The 15,152-nt window shown below is 43.4% G+C and overlaps 1 protein-coding gene across 1 annotated transcript in view; it reads left to right on the forward strand.

The window, feature by feature from the left end:
• The window catches only part of CATSPERB (catsper channel auxiliary subunit beta), a 59,448-nt gene that overhangs the window by 18,242 nt on the left and 26,054 nt on the right, over positions 1-15,152 (forward strand). Inside the window, exons 10-17 of the mRNA XM_074997481.1 lie at positions 29-95; positions 4,194-4,240; positions 4,825-4,977; positions 5,847-5,999; positions 6,626-6,770; positions 7,840-7,991; positions 10,783-10,937; positions 13,567-13,760. Coding sequence (XP_074853582.1) covers positions 29-95; positions 4,194-4,240; positions 4,825-4,977; positions 5,847-5,999; positions 6,626-6,770; positions 7,840-7,991; positions 10,783-10,937; positions 13,567-13,760 — 1,066 coding nt within the window. The remainder of the gene's footprint in view (positions 1-28; positions 96-4,193; positions 4,241-4,824; positions 4,978-5,846; positions 6,000-6,625; positions 6,771-7,839; positions 7,992-10,782; positions 10,938-13,566; positions 13,761-15,152) is intronic.

Genomic DNA, 15,152 nt, shown 5'->3' on the forward strand with positions numbered 1-15,152 from the left:
ATTGTGCATTTCCCTCTGTTTCTCATAGGATGATTATTTTAGCGCCAATATATGGTATAATGTTCAATGTCTAGCTAACAAAGAGAGCTATGAAGGTGAGCAATTCAGATGTGAAAATGTTTCAATCTATGAAACATGGAGAAAGAAAAGGAAGAAACAGTAAAGCACAATTATGAACTGAGTTGTGTTCAGGGTAAGCAGTTAACCAGGGGTTTTTCACGGTGACCTAAGGGAGGTAGGCACTGATATACCTCTGAATTTCCGGAATTTGGGCACAAAACCCCCTTAGGATCTTCTGAAAAATTCCAGCCTTAACTATAAAGTATCTTTAATTTTGGGGTTGATCCTCCTATCATTCTCCCACAACATATGCACCCATGAAAAATGGGGGGCGTGGGGTGGGGGGAACAGCAGAAGAGCTGCAGTTCTTCTTTGAGTGATGTACTTTTGGGTGCTCCACTTTAGAGGTGCATGCACATTTGCACTGACAGCAATTTTTAATAGCTGTAGCAGTATGTATTGTACCCACATATCCTTGTGCCCTTTATCAAGGCTCCGTAAGGCTGTACGGGCAAACTGTCCTCAGGCCTGGTCTATGCTTACCTTTGCCATCCATCTACTTTAGTTACACAAATTGCATAGTTGATGTTTACATAGCTACTGGGGTGTCTTCACATGGTATGGTCCGTGGGGGCTGCTCTCCCAGCAATGCTGACTGTGCTTCGCATCACTGTGGAGCACCAGCATCAACGGGAGAACATTCCAAGATCAATTTATTACATCTCCAATTACATGATAAATCAACGCCCCATCAGACCAAGTTGTGGCATGGGGAAGACAAATTCCCTTAATTCCTTTTCCACTGTAGCAAGAGATGGAGATTAGAGTGTGCCTGCTTCTTGTTTACCTGTCATCCCCTTTATCTTTGTTTTAGCTTATAGTTAGTTGTGGTCGGTTTAGTACCTAATAGTTGGAATGCTTATTCCCCTTTTTCTCTTTTCAGAATATTTAAGTGTACAAACACAAGGCAAATAAAAGCAGGGTAGGAGAGGAAAACAAGGCAGCTGCCCTGGCGGTGGGGGCAGTGATTTGGCTACTGCAGCTCCTACCCCAGTGGAAGGCCAAGTCCTGGGCTCTTCAAACCATTGCAGGAGCCTGCCCCTTCTGCCCAAGACCCTGCCTTTTCTGGGGGCCAAAGAGGTACTCCCCCTTGGAGCAGGCCTGGCCCGTTCCCCTCTCTATCCCTACCCTGTCTCCTTTCCCCCGCCCAGATCAACCAGGCTGGGGATTACCTGGGGCAGGGTGGTGATGGTGGCAGCAGAAAGGAATCACGTCCCCCTTGGCCTGCCTCCATGGGGATGGGTGAAGCTTTCACTTAGGGAAGCAGTAGCTCACTTGCAGAAGCCCCATCTTCTGCTCTTCCCAGGCCTTGTCCCCTTCCCACAGCCTCTCTCATCTCTTCCCTCCCCTTTTCCGAGCACCCTTTTCTCTGCTCACTGCATACTTGTCCCCTTCCAGCCAAATCCCTCTACCCAAGCAAATTATTTTTACAGTTTCTCAACAAAATGCAGCACATTTTTTGCCATTTACCAGATATGTAGAAAGTACCTTATTGAGGGAATAAGAAAGGTCAGTCACAGGTTTTTATATATGCTAGCAGGGCCCACCCCTTTGCATCAAAGGGGCAGGGGCAACCTTTGCCTGCAACAGGAGTGGGGCCAGGGGGGACTGGTGTCTGGGGCAGGGGTGACTGCCTGTGTGAGGCAGTGCCAGGAGGCCCTGCATCAGTGACCAGCAAGATCCTGGCTTGATAAGGCTGCCAGTCAGGTCCCCACAGCGTGCTGGCAGCAGGGGGATCTCTCTGGAAGCGGGGGTAGCTGGCACTGAGCGTAGGGGCAGGTGAGACATACCTGCAGCTGCTCCATGGGCACAGGCTGAGAATGGTGGAAGATGAGATTGTGCACAGCCAAGTTTTATGCCAGCTCTGAGTGTCTGCATGCTTGCTGGACCCCGCCCTGGCTGTGAACCGGCCACCTCCAGCCTCCTGCTCTGCTAGTGGCCCACTGCAGCCAGAACTTGAGGTCCCTATTCCCAGCTGGTGGGAGGGGTGAGTCTGGATGAAACATGGTGCCTGGGCAGCTAATCTGCTCTGGAAGGAGCCTGTGGTGAAGCAGGGAACAGCGCTTCTCTGGCTGCTGAACACCGGACACCTTACAGGAGACTGGTGGGAGTTCTAGGGGGTATGCACTCCCCTCCCACCGTGTTCCCACCAACACTGCTCAATAGGATGCCCCCACCTGCCTCTCTGTCTGGCCTTCCCTGCACCCCCTACTCCCTGCGTGACCCTCCCTGGCCCCACTTCTCCTATTTCAGGCACCAATCACCCCTGCCCCTTCTCCTGCCATAGGCACCAGTCTTCCCTGGCCCCCTCATGCTGCAGGCACTGGGGCTCCGGGGAATGTTCACACGGACTACAGTAGGCTGTGGGAGGATACGGGCTGTCGGCAAGCTGGGGGTGAGGAGAGGTGTAGCGGGAAGAGGAGAAATGGGGAGGGGCTGCAGTCGTGGGAGCCAGGAACTACAGTGGGACATGCAAGAAGACAGACTCTGGGCCAGGTGACAGGGAGGGACTGGGGACAGGCCAAGGTAGCACAGAGGTAGGGGGAATATCCACGCTGGGGAATATCCACACTGACTGCGGTGAGACGTGCGAGGAGACGGGCGGAGGGGGATGACTGGAAGGGGCTGGGGACGAAGCACAGAGATGTAGCAGGAAGAGGGAAAGCGGAGGGGCTGCAGTTGGTGAGGCAGGGAATGTTCACACTGACTATAGTGGGATGGACAGACAGACGGATGGAGGCCTCCCTTTTTGTAATAGTGTAGATTCCGATAGCTGACATGCAGGTGTAACCCACCCACCTAAAGGTGTGGTTCATTGTCCCATGTGGTGGTAGTTAGACCACTTACAGATAGAAAGAATGAGGGTCCTCTAGAGCCTTAGCTGGGAACCAGCTGGCTTTTAGCACAAACTGTAGAAGCTCATACAAGCACTAAAAGCCAGCTGTTATAGCCTCCATCACCCTCACTACACAGCATAAATAGCAGCCTGCTCTGATTCACTCAGCTGTGCCCTCCCAGCCTGCTGAATCCCACTTCTCTGTGAGCAGCGGGGAGTGGAGGCCACTTCCTGCTGCCACAGAGAAGTGGGGCTCAATGGGCCAGGAAAGCACAGTGCAGCAGAGCGAGTGTGGAAGTGAGGGCTGAGGGGAAGTGACCTGTTGCTGCTGTCACTGCTGCAACCTGCCCCAGGTAATCCTCCCCGCTCCCATCAAAAAGATGGCTGCCACAGCCACTGTGGGGCCCTCAGAAGTGAGGGGCCTGGGACAACTTCCCCACCTCATCCTATGGATGGGATGGCTTTTCCTGGTGTAAGGGAAGCTTAGCCGGGGAAGATTCTAGCTTTGCAAAAGAGAACTTTTCACTTTTATATTTATATCCTTTTCTCATTATCATTGACTAAAATTGTTTCATACCTAAAAATATTGATTTCTTGATTTTATTGCTCTATTTTTCATATTCATCAATTTTCAAGAATCTTCCTGAGATGAGCGACTGCCACTTAAAAACTCCCTGTTAATCCATGGGTGGCAAGCCCAACTCCTTACCTTACTTCTAGGAGTTCCCTCAACCAAAGATGTTACTGTATTTCGCTCATACTTTGAAAAGTACTTTCAAATAGTGGAGGGGGACATAATGTAACTTAACTAAACTTTGATGGATGGAGAATCAGGCGGTTATGGTACATCTGCAGATAATCCAGGGAAGGGTTTCTATACTATTGGATGAGGTTTGTCACATATTGGAGGTGATAGTTCTCTTTCTAACCTACTTAAACCCAAATCAGCTGACAAGGATTCTCCCTCTGTATGCGGAACAGTGTGTGTGCAAAAAAGTTGTGTAGATATAGAGATATGCTATATGACCTTATGTAAGGCTTTATTTTTAAAAGTGCTGATTATGTTGGGTACTTAGCAATGCTGAAGAACTGGCCCTAATGCTGGGAAATCTGTCCTAGCAAGATGAAACCATATTTGCTGTTTTATAAAACTGTATTACAGCTATTTCATGCTGACTTCTATGCTTTAGAAACACACATATTGACTTGTAGCTAATACCATTTTTTTCCCCCCTAGTGGATTACATTAGCCTCTCATTCAACAAAGATAAGACATTAAGCCAGGTAAGGTTACGTAATCAACCAGGTTGCTCGATTGTGACTGTGGTACAAATGCAACCTTATTCCCATTTATGTAGTCTAGACTTCCATTGGAACACACTGGCAGCCCCAGCACCACTGTGCATCCCACTGAAGTAGTTAAGCTCCATGTGGACACAAAGGGCTGTCTTTATGGATCTAATTGCAGATTACAGGGCTTAAAGTTGCAATTGTTTACTTGAGCCTCTTCCTTAGAACTCCAGGAAAATTCTCATTAACTTCTGGTTACTGGCTAGTCCCCATTTGTCCCTATCATAAATCCAGCACAGAGGCTGACTTGGTTCCAGGTGGTTGTTGGTTTCTTCACAAAAGAAAAAATCCAAGACCAGAGTAAGACTGAATTTGCTGGAGGGATTGCTGGGAAGACTTATGCCGTGTATTAGTCTTGGATACATCGACATTGATGTCAGTGGAGCACAGCCAGTTTACATTAGCTGAGCACGTGGTCCTCCATTCTGGTCAAAAACCAGGCTTATGATACACTACATACAAACCCATTGAAACTTTAACCATGTGGATTTTCTAACTACATGTTTCCTTCCTTTTAGGTATCTACCTGTTTCTATAGCCATGATCCATATACAGAATGGTACAGTTGCTTGCCCCGTAGATTTCCTGGTGTAACAACACTCTCTAGACGAGTAGTGTCATTTCTTATTGACTATCAGCAGAACACTGGAGTAGGTCTTATAACTGTTCAGGTACAGTATGGAATCACCTCCATAATTTCTGCCACTTGGAACATCTGAACTTTAATTTATGCTTTAAATTGCCCATCCTTCCATGCTATTCTATTGTTCTGTCCATGACATTAGTTTATGGAGAAAAGATGTCAAACAGTATCAGTGAGAATAAGAGGAGGGAAACTGAAACTTAGGAGATCTGAGTTCTATCCTTATCTCATTCACTGGTTTTCTTTTTAGGCAAGTCATTTAGCTTCCTGTGCATTAGTTTCCCATCTGTAAAATCAGGATAATAAAAGAAGTCCAGAGCAAGGCTTGTGTTGGATAGAAATGGTGCATTGGCTTGGTGTTGGACTTCTGCACACGGTTGAACTTCACCTTTGTGTTTGCAGGCACTTTTTGAAATCTTTGAATGGAATGTTCTACAGAAGTGAAAAATAGTATTGATATATTTTGCCTTTACTTCTGAATGTAAAACAGGTGCTTCCTGAACTAAAAAGGTTATCCATGCAAATGGCTTTTCATAAGCAACTGTGTTTGGAGGAGGAAAATCAAACATTTAATTGCAGTTCCTGGGATGTCTAATAGCACAGTTGGAATTCAGACAGTTCTCCTGGCTCCTAGTCCACTATTTTATTCACAACCCTTTTTCTCCCTATTCAGAACTTAAGTTTAATCTTTTCTAAATGCCTCCAAAATTCCTGGTTACACGATAATATGCAGGTTTCTCTTTCTGCATTCCGTGTGTTACTGTCACCTGCCAGACATAAATTCACAACTTAAATGTGCTGTGATTGTTTCTTTAATGATATTTTGTATTCAGGTAATCTAATAACTCTACGAGTGACTCTGTCTATAGTTAATAATGAGTTTTTTATTCTCTTTAGAATAAAGCAATGGTCTCAGTGTACAAGATAACAGACCACAAATTGAGCAAGCAAACAAAATTTCCCATATTCTGGTTTTCAGACCCTAACTTTGTGCCTTTTGGAATGTTTTTTCACCCAGGAAGTCACTTTCTCTATGTTTATGGAAGCCAGGTGTGTATCTAGGGAATACTTACGGAAGTGAACTAAGATGTTAATGATTTTTTTTTTTTGAATGAAAGGTACTGCTCTATTATCATTGGAAAATATTTTATAAAACTCCTCTCAACTCTATGAGAACCAAGATCAAAATGAGAAACCGTTGCGTTTTCAAACTGTGGGAAGAGCTAATTTTCTCTGGGCCTGATTCTGCAGCCATTGCTCCCACTAAACAGAGTCTGTGAATGGTCTCATTTAAATCAAGTGTAACTTTATGGAGTGAGGTACTTCTGAGCTTAAGTATAGATAGGCCTTTACTTTGAGTGTGGTGGTGGTGAATACTCAAGAAGTGAGTTGTAGTTTTTTAAGAACAAATTTTAGTTACAGGGAGAACTTGTATTGCCGGCTAGGGGTTATATTCTGGAAAAAAACATTAAGTTGTAGACTTTGGGATAGTTTGGTGTTTTTGTAACACTTATGTACGTAGGCAATAAAATGTATTACATTTTTAAAACTGTGAGGCCGGGGTGTTTATTTCCAGCAAATATCAGTTTGAAAAAGATTATGTCTATATAATACTCAGTGAGCAAATTGTGAAAGCAGACAAAAGTTCCATGGTCACAATTGTTTCTTTTCCATAGGTCTGGTTTTCTGATGATGGAGGCAACAGTTTTATGTTGTTAATCAGTCTGGAGAATGAAATAATTATAAAAACAAATATGTGTGTTTATAGTCAATCAATTGTGTTTGTGACAAACAAGAAAACCATCCTCTTTACTAAGGCAGGTGAGGAATTCAGAGTTCTGCAATGATCAGGAATTGACCCAGGACAGCTGCTTTGCTAACCACGCTCCATTAAAAACAATTACAGACAGTTCTTTATTACCATTATTTTATAGTACATTTGCTGAAGGGTTATAAGAAGTCTGTTAAACTGATAAAAAAATAATGCATTCAGTATACCTTCTGTTAACTTCTGAATGTACTGTCATTAGGCTGGAAAAACTCTTTGTATTGTGGTAGTAAGCAATAACATACACATCTAAACTGCAAATCAAATAATGTCATTGGGCTGAGCATCTATAATTATGTGACCCACTCATTATAACTTAAGTCAGTGCAAGTTTTGTCATTGACTTCACAGATTGCAGGGCTGAGCCTTGAGCTTTTGAGACTTCAGTGTGCTTGTAAGCATGGACCCCTCAACCCACGTGAAGCCTCTTTTTTGATAAAAAACACAAAGGCCAACTACAGTGCTCGGAGCAGGACTGGGACCTTAAATACAGGTTGAACCTCTCTAGTCTGGCATGCTCAGGATCTGACTGGTGCCAAACCAGAGAATTTACTGAACCGCAGGTCAATATTTTCTACCTACCTACTTCCACTGCTTACTGGGCTCTTAGAAGACATTTAAGGATAAATTGGAGCTAAATAACAGCAGCCAAGACTGACAGTCAGGACTTATGGCTGGAAACTAACTTTATAGGGTCATGGAAGACTTGGCCACACCCATTATAAGTAGATATCTGGCTAACTAAAATCATGCTGGACTATGGATGTCACTGGACCAGACAGTGCCCGATGAGAGAGGTTCAAACTGTAGTATGTCTTAGGAGAGAACCATTCGGTTACATTTGTTTGTGAATTTGTTCTAAACAGGTTTTAATTTTTTAACTTACTATAAGCTTATTTATTCAGAGATTTCTTTTAAAAAGAGGCCTCATCCTGAGTCATCACAGCTCCCTGATAAGCCATCAGTACCCTATTACAGTAAATGTAAACTCACTATGTTACCAAGTTTCATTTGTGCACATGACCTATTTTCAATGTATTGTCCTGTGGTCTTTCTCTGTAGGTTTAGAAAGATATACCAGGCTTACAACATCAGCATACCAAGTTTTCAATTTGTACTATGACCACTTGGGGTCTTTAAACATAATTTCTTTGAATGAATCATTCTCTGATAGTCTGGAAATAAGTCTGCTTGATGTTCTCACCCTAATACAGGTTAGTTGCATAACAAAATTATCAGACTGTTGTGGAATACTTTTAAAACATCATCTCTCTCTCCAGGCCCAAAGTTCAAGGAAACTCGGTTTTGTACCAGGAGGTGGGTGGAATCCAACCTCAGCCTTTGTATTACCTGCAAGGCGGCTATACTGCCCCCCGTTTGCATATTTCTAGTCCATGACCTGTAATAAGTTACAGACCGTTCTTCACTTTTATGCTGAGTGCAGTTAAGTGTGGCTCCAGTAGTCCATCTCTCCGTTTCACCTCAAGCAACATTGTCCTGCCATCCCATTTGGGTTCAGCACAGGTTTGCACAGGCCTTTCCCCACAAGCCAATAGTGCAATGCTGTAGTTGAATGGGGCAGAGAGCTTTGACTGTGCCATTGACACACAAGTGGATTTCTGCTTACATGGAAGACAGCTGAATCACTCAGTGCTATTCACATACATAGTTAGGGCCCTACCAAGTTAATTGGCATGAAAAAGGTGTCACAGGTGATTTGGTCTTGCCTTGTGAAATAGTCTTTTGTGTGCATTTACCTTGTACTGTACAGATTTCATGCAGACCAGCATTTCTGAAACAGTAGTGCTGACAGCTGCCATGGGCACTAGGGCAAGGCACCCCAGAAGGGGAGTGGCTAAGTTCAGTCAGTCCCCAGGTCAGCCCATACTGTAGTGCTGACTGACCCCCCCGCACCCCTACCCCACATCTACACACAGCCAGAGTAGCACTGCTGTGATTTTAAAGGAGCTTGGAGCTCTGGCCGCTACTGCTGCCAAGCAGCAGTTATGGCCAGAGCTCTAAGCCCCTTTGAAATGCTGCGTTTTGAAATGAAACTGCCTCCTTTGCTCCCTCATTGGCTGGCTTGTTCTCAAATTAGGGGTCCTGAGCCAAAAAGGGGTCTGTAGGGGATGCAGGGTTATTTTAGGGGTAGACACAGTATTTCTACCCTTACTTCTGCATGGCCTTCAGAGCTGGGTGGCTGGTTAGTGGCAGCTGATGACTGAAAGCCCAGCTCTGCAAGTAGCAGCACAAAACTGAAGGTCACATGGTATGATGTTGCCACCCTTACTTTTGCACTGCTGCTGGTTGTGGCTCTGCCTTCAGAGCTTCAACCAGCAGTCATTTCCATAGGCACAGAAAGCAGGGGTGTGGGGTTGCTGCAGCACCACCAGGTTTTGGGCATCTCAGGCACATGCCCCTGCTACCCAGGTTTCTGTGCCCCTGCCACCCAAGGTTCTGGCCAACAACTCTGCTGTTGCAGCCTGTTGTCTCTGCTTCTAGCCTTGGGTCCCACTTGGCTGCTGTCCCCACTCACAGGGGCTCAGCCACTGGCCACAGGTCCTGTTTGGCTGCCATCCCCACCAGCCCTGAATGCTGCTCAGCTGCTGACCCAACCACTGGGCCCAGGGTCCCACTCAGCCACCAGGCCTGGGGTCCAGGCTACCAGCCTTACATACTGGCCCCAGTTTCACATGATGGTGATGGGCACACACAGAGGTAAGGGGTACAACATCTGTTCATTGATTCCCGGTGGCCCAGCTGAAACAGCAGCACAAACATAAATGTAGCAATACTGAAACCCTCCCCCTGCCACCACCACAAACACACAATATCCTTGAAACCAGTGTTCCCTGTAAGCCGTGCTCTTGTGCAGCAACTCAGGAGAGATTCAAAGGCTGCCCAGCTGATTAGCAGAGAGCCCACAGCTAGGTTTTATGTTTCTACTGGTGGTGCACTTTCCCACTTGCCTCATGCATATAAACATTTATTCTGACCATGGATGAAAAAGATTAGAGGGAACTGTTGCTTGAGACACACCCTACGCCCCAACCCTTTGTGGGTCAAGATCCTTACAATTACAACAGTGAAAGGTGAAATCATGAAAGTTATCATTTTAAGAATCCTGTTGCTGTGAAACTGACCAAAATGGAACAGGAATTTGGTAGGGCCGTATGTATACTGAGTGCTGGTAAATTTTAATTTATTTCTATATGATATCATATTTCTCAATGCTGTGCAGACTTTGCATTCACAAGGTAACATTTTAATTAAGTGAGCAGAGCAATTCCCATACCTATGGCAAGACAGAATAATGTATGGAATAATGCCAGAAGAAGAGACAGGTTAAGAACTAAGAGGAAAACAAATGTCCTTTCACAGTAATAAAGAGAGAGGCAAGATGCAGAAATAAGCAGAGGAAGATGGAATGGAGTTCACACACTCATAGGTGAAATCTGATCAATCAGTCTATGGGTCTGAGTGGCACTGCAACCTAAACATTTTCAATTACAAATACTTCAGAAAATTTGACCCTGTCTCATAGAGGATGATAATGATGAACTAAGAAGTTGTCCTAATGCCTGTTAACACAAATGGCAATGAGTAATGTTGCATTAATAAAGGCCTTCTGGTTTTTTTCCTTACTAGTAAAAAAAAAAATCAGTGAACTCAAAAGAAATACCTTTGTTGCCACTTAAAACATTTGCCAACAGTTACAAATCTCAGATGCTGCAGTTGCCCTTTTACTTAGCAAAGGAAATAACTGCTGTACTAGAAATACCACTCTGTTAAGCTTAATTATTGTTAATGGTGGTCTCCATATTTAAAGAGTCCTGTAGGTGTTAGAAAACATTTGTAACATTGTATGCGGAGCAGATTATTTGCAATACTGTTGTTTCACCTATTTGTCTTTGATCCGTTTTCATTTTTCATTCAGTTTTATATTGTTTAAGCTAAGAAGAATAACAAGAAAAATTAACCACCTCCATTTTTCCTTCATTTTAGAAGGATGACATAGGTTTTGATGGCCCATTGTCTCCACAATATATCACTGAAGAGCAAATGGTGTTTTATGAACACGTCCCATTGACTGGAAAATCAAGAAATAATCATAAAACAAAATTTTATGATCTGCACAAAGGCAAAGTATTAAAATATTGGTAAATAGATGTGCTCATGATATATTATTACTAGAAAAGAGTATTCAGTGTTTGTATGCTTTAATCATTTAAAAGGGAACTGCCAAATGACTTTTTTCATAGTCTGTATGTTGTTAAAATATTTAGCAACTTGGAAACATTGCTGTCAATCATACTTTGCAAAGCCATTTGGGTTCAATAGAGTTGTCTGGGTATAACCAAGGGTAGTTTTTAGCTGAATATAGATTTTTCTGTCAATAATTATTTTTCCATTCTGCAAAGGATGAGTCCAGTCTTTTTGTGCTGCAAGCAAAGCTTGCACTGAAGTCCAATAGATGCACATTGGCCTTCAGAAAGCCTTTCTTTGCCAGATGGCTATTGGTAAACATTGGAAATTTGACCCACTTACCCTCAAATTGTCCGTTTGAGCAAACAGTGTAGGTAAAATGGCAGTGATGGAGAGTCATAAATGGTGTTTACTTGGAGACCATTGAGTCCAGTAAGACTTTAGTGAGAGTTTTATATGATTTATGACTGTAGTATCTAGCCCTTACGTGTGTGTGTGTGTGTGTGTGTGTGTGTGTGTGTGTTAATGGAGCTTGGATTTATTGCAGCTTTTTTATTTACTTCCTTCTTGTGAGCACTAACGTGTTGAATCGGCACTGGACTGGTGAGAAGGGGTTTTTTGGTAAATGTGGTATAGAAAGCCGATTGCATATAAAGCTTCATTTTGATCTAGTTCCTATATTGCTTCTGGTTATCTTCAGTTTTCCATTTTTCTAAATGAATGAAATACTTATGAAAATTTCCTAGTACTGCTCTGCCATTTACATCCATTCTGTTTCTCCAGGTTAGTGCCTCCTTTGCACAGCAGCAGACAGACATAACCTTATTGGGTGTTGACTTTGTGTTGAATATAAATGTCTACTAGAGCATTCAATATAATTGGAGAGGGGTTCTTTGTCTAATGATTTAAATCTTACATTCTGATTGCTGTGTGAAGTATATCATGACAAACCTAGTGAACAGGAAGCTAACATAAATCACCAGCACTACAACTCTGTTCTTGTCTCAGCAGATGGGCAAAGGACTGAATAGGTAAAGAATCTAACTCAGTGGTTCCCCATCTTTTCAGCAATACAGCATACTTCAATGAGACAAAAAATTCCATGGCACACCCACTTTTTTCAGCTGAATCAATTGCTTATAAACATCACATTTACTATGGGTACGGTCTTACTGGAGAGGTTTGCAACATAGTAATGCATACAAGAAGCTAAACAAGGATCAAATGCATTAATGTTTCAAATCCATCACAGAATACACTGTCTTCGACAGGGAGCACAGACACATTTTCAAAATCTGCTTGACGCCATGCTGAGGATGTTGAATAAATGAGTAACCCCTGAAAATTTTAGTGGTTACTCGATTACTCGTGGGTGGGGGAAGTGGCTCCAGAAAGCAAGTTCCTCTCCCCAGCAGCCCACTGGAGCCTGGAAGCAGTAGTTAAACCATGTCCCAGCTCCAACAGGCTCCCACCCTCCCTGCTTCCCCCTTGAAAAAGCATGGAGTGGGAGCAGGCTCCCTGCCAGCCTGTTCAGGCTGGAAAGCAGCATATCAGCTGCTTCCCAGTGTGAACAGGGTCCTGCAGGGTTGGCATTTCCCCTCTCAGTGGCTCTGCAAAGAGCCACTGGATGGGTGGTGAATTGACAAACCACATACCAGCTGGGACTCAGGCACCCTTGCTGCTTGGGCCCCAGTTACTGCAGGGTCATCAATGCCCCAACACCTCCCACTCTGCAAAGAGCCACAGTGAAGGAAAATTGATGAAAATTCACAGCGCAAGTGGACAGTTCTCATGACACACCATTGTGCCGTGGCACACTGGTTGAAAACCAGTGATCTAACCAACTGTGTCAATCAGCGGTTGTTTTAAATACACTTTGAGCTCTGCAGCAAATCACGTTTCCCACTCTACACTTGCCAGGTCACCTGTCTTCAGAAATAACGTTGAAATTATCAGCATAGCCTCTTTCACTCTTCTTTCCCTTTGCACCTGGATTAATTTTTTTGTTGCAGCTCTCTGACGCACCTAGAATTTAATTAAAGCTTTGTCCACGTTACAGAATTTTAACAAAAAAACTCCTACCCTTTCTAAGACCTGGTCAGCTGACCTGGTGCAGGCACCACTTGAAAATCCAGTATGGATGTTTCTCTGTCTCTGTCAGTATTTTTAACACCATGTGTGTTTAAAAAAACACAGTGACTGAAAACAGCTGCCACTGTAAGAAAGCCTCTGTGCTAAATCCAGGCTGCAGTGAAGTTTTGCAGCCTGCCTGCAGGTTAGGAAGCAAATTCTATCTCCACAACAGTTACCCAACATTATACACAGTCCGATTGTTCTGGCTTTGTGTTGGTGACATAAGTAATTTCTACTCGAATAGAAATTTCTACTCTAATATTCCAGTTCATGAAAGTATGTCCATTCAGGTGGATAAACTTATGCTCAACTTTATGCTAAAATCCAGTTGAATTCCAATGTATTTACATATATGCATAAGTACTGTTGTGAATAGATATGAACTTCAGTGTGTATAAATTCTTTGATTAATGAATTGTCTAATGTAATATGTGCTTCCTACCCATGCAGGCCAAGTGGATCAGGTACAATAGTTGATATTTTCCATCATGAATATCCTCCACAATATTTATCTTCTGTCACCGTAGACATTCTGGAGAAGTTTCCTTATGAATATGAAAATGAAGCCACTGTTGTTGATAGTTCATTACGTATTTTGAAGATGCCAAACACCACCTCAGTTAAACTTGAACTTCTTGCTCAAGGTAAGTTACAGATACTGTTGATTAGTACAGTAATGAGGACCTTTTTCGAAAAATAATCTTTTGTATGACCTTTTACAAAAGTATAAATCCCCATTTAATTGTCTGAGTATACACCATTTTAAAAGTGCAAATAAAAGAATTCACGTTTCAGTGGGGCTAGTCTTCTAAAAGCACAAACCTGAATTTCTTTCCTATTTCTTCATAGCTAGATATCTGAAATTCTTTGAGTTTTTCCCTTTGCTTTGCAAGACCTGGGCACCAACAAGGTGGTCAGTTGCACATCTCAGAACTAGAAGGGGCCTGGGGAGGTTATCAAGTCCAATCCCCTGCCCTCTTGGCAGGACCAAGCACCCTCCCTGACATTTTTTTTAAACCTATTTGCCCCAGGGCCCTAACTGGCCTCCTCAAGGATTGAACTCACAACCAAAGGTTCAGCAGGCCAAAGTGAAAACCACCAAGCTTTCCTTTCCCCTTGTGAGAGCTATTCAGTATTGGCTAAATTCCAGTCAGGTTTTCTCTTTCACAGCACAAAAGAAAAAGCTCTCAGGGACACACAAGGCTTTCACAGTGCTGAGCTCTGTAATGATCCTGCTGATTCTCCTCTGTCCACAAGCACCAATCACAATTAGGTCTTATACTGCTGGCAGTATTGGCTTCAACAGGGTCAGGAAACCGTTGCAACCAAAGATGCCTCTGATGTGGCAGGTACTGAGGTACTGTCAATAAGATGTGGTGGCACAGTTGTGGAAGGCATTCCTTCTGGCACCAGACTGCGGGGGCACCTACCTGCAAGAAACAATGTCATCTTCTGCGGTCCCAAAGCAGGACTGAGCCTGCCCTCTACTCTTATCCCCATGCCTGGCAGACTTCAGTGCCAATGACCTCCCCTGCTTCTTATGCCTCCTCCTAGGCACTGAGGCTGATGAATGCTCTTGGGACTCTCACCTGGTTCAAGGTGCACTCCTTTTATTAAATACCTAAAAGCGGAATGCATACGTGCAATCATTCAAGAACAACCAAAGTATATATACACCCATTAATTAACAGTGAACTCAGAATTGGAGTTGAACAAAATAGGAGTCAACTTTCTCCTCTTTTACTGTTATTACTAAGAAATATTCATATTTAATACTTATGTTACATAGTGCCCAGATGCCCCATAGTGCTGCATAGTATATAGATACATATGAAAACATAGAAGCCCTGAAGATCTAAGGCGATAAGTGACATATGAAGAGTGGAGAGAGAGACTGTTGGAAGCACAAATGTGCTGAGAATGTTGTTTGCATATTTCCTGATTTTTCTTTGGGTATCCAAAGGAGCAATATTATAACCACTGTTAACATAGTTTGAAAAATCATTGAATTCTAAACCCCAGTTTTCACTCCCTAT

This window comes from Carettochelys insculpta, chromosome 6 (assembly GCF_033958435.1).
Source record: "Carettochelys insculpta isolate YL-2023 chromosome 6, ASM3395843v1, whole genome shotgun sequence".
Lineage (NCBI taxonomy): Eukaryota > Metazoa > Chordata > Testudines > Carettochelyidae > Carettochelys > Carettochelys insculpta.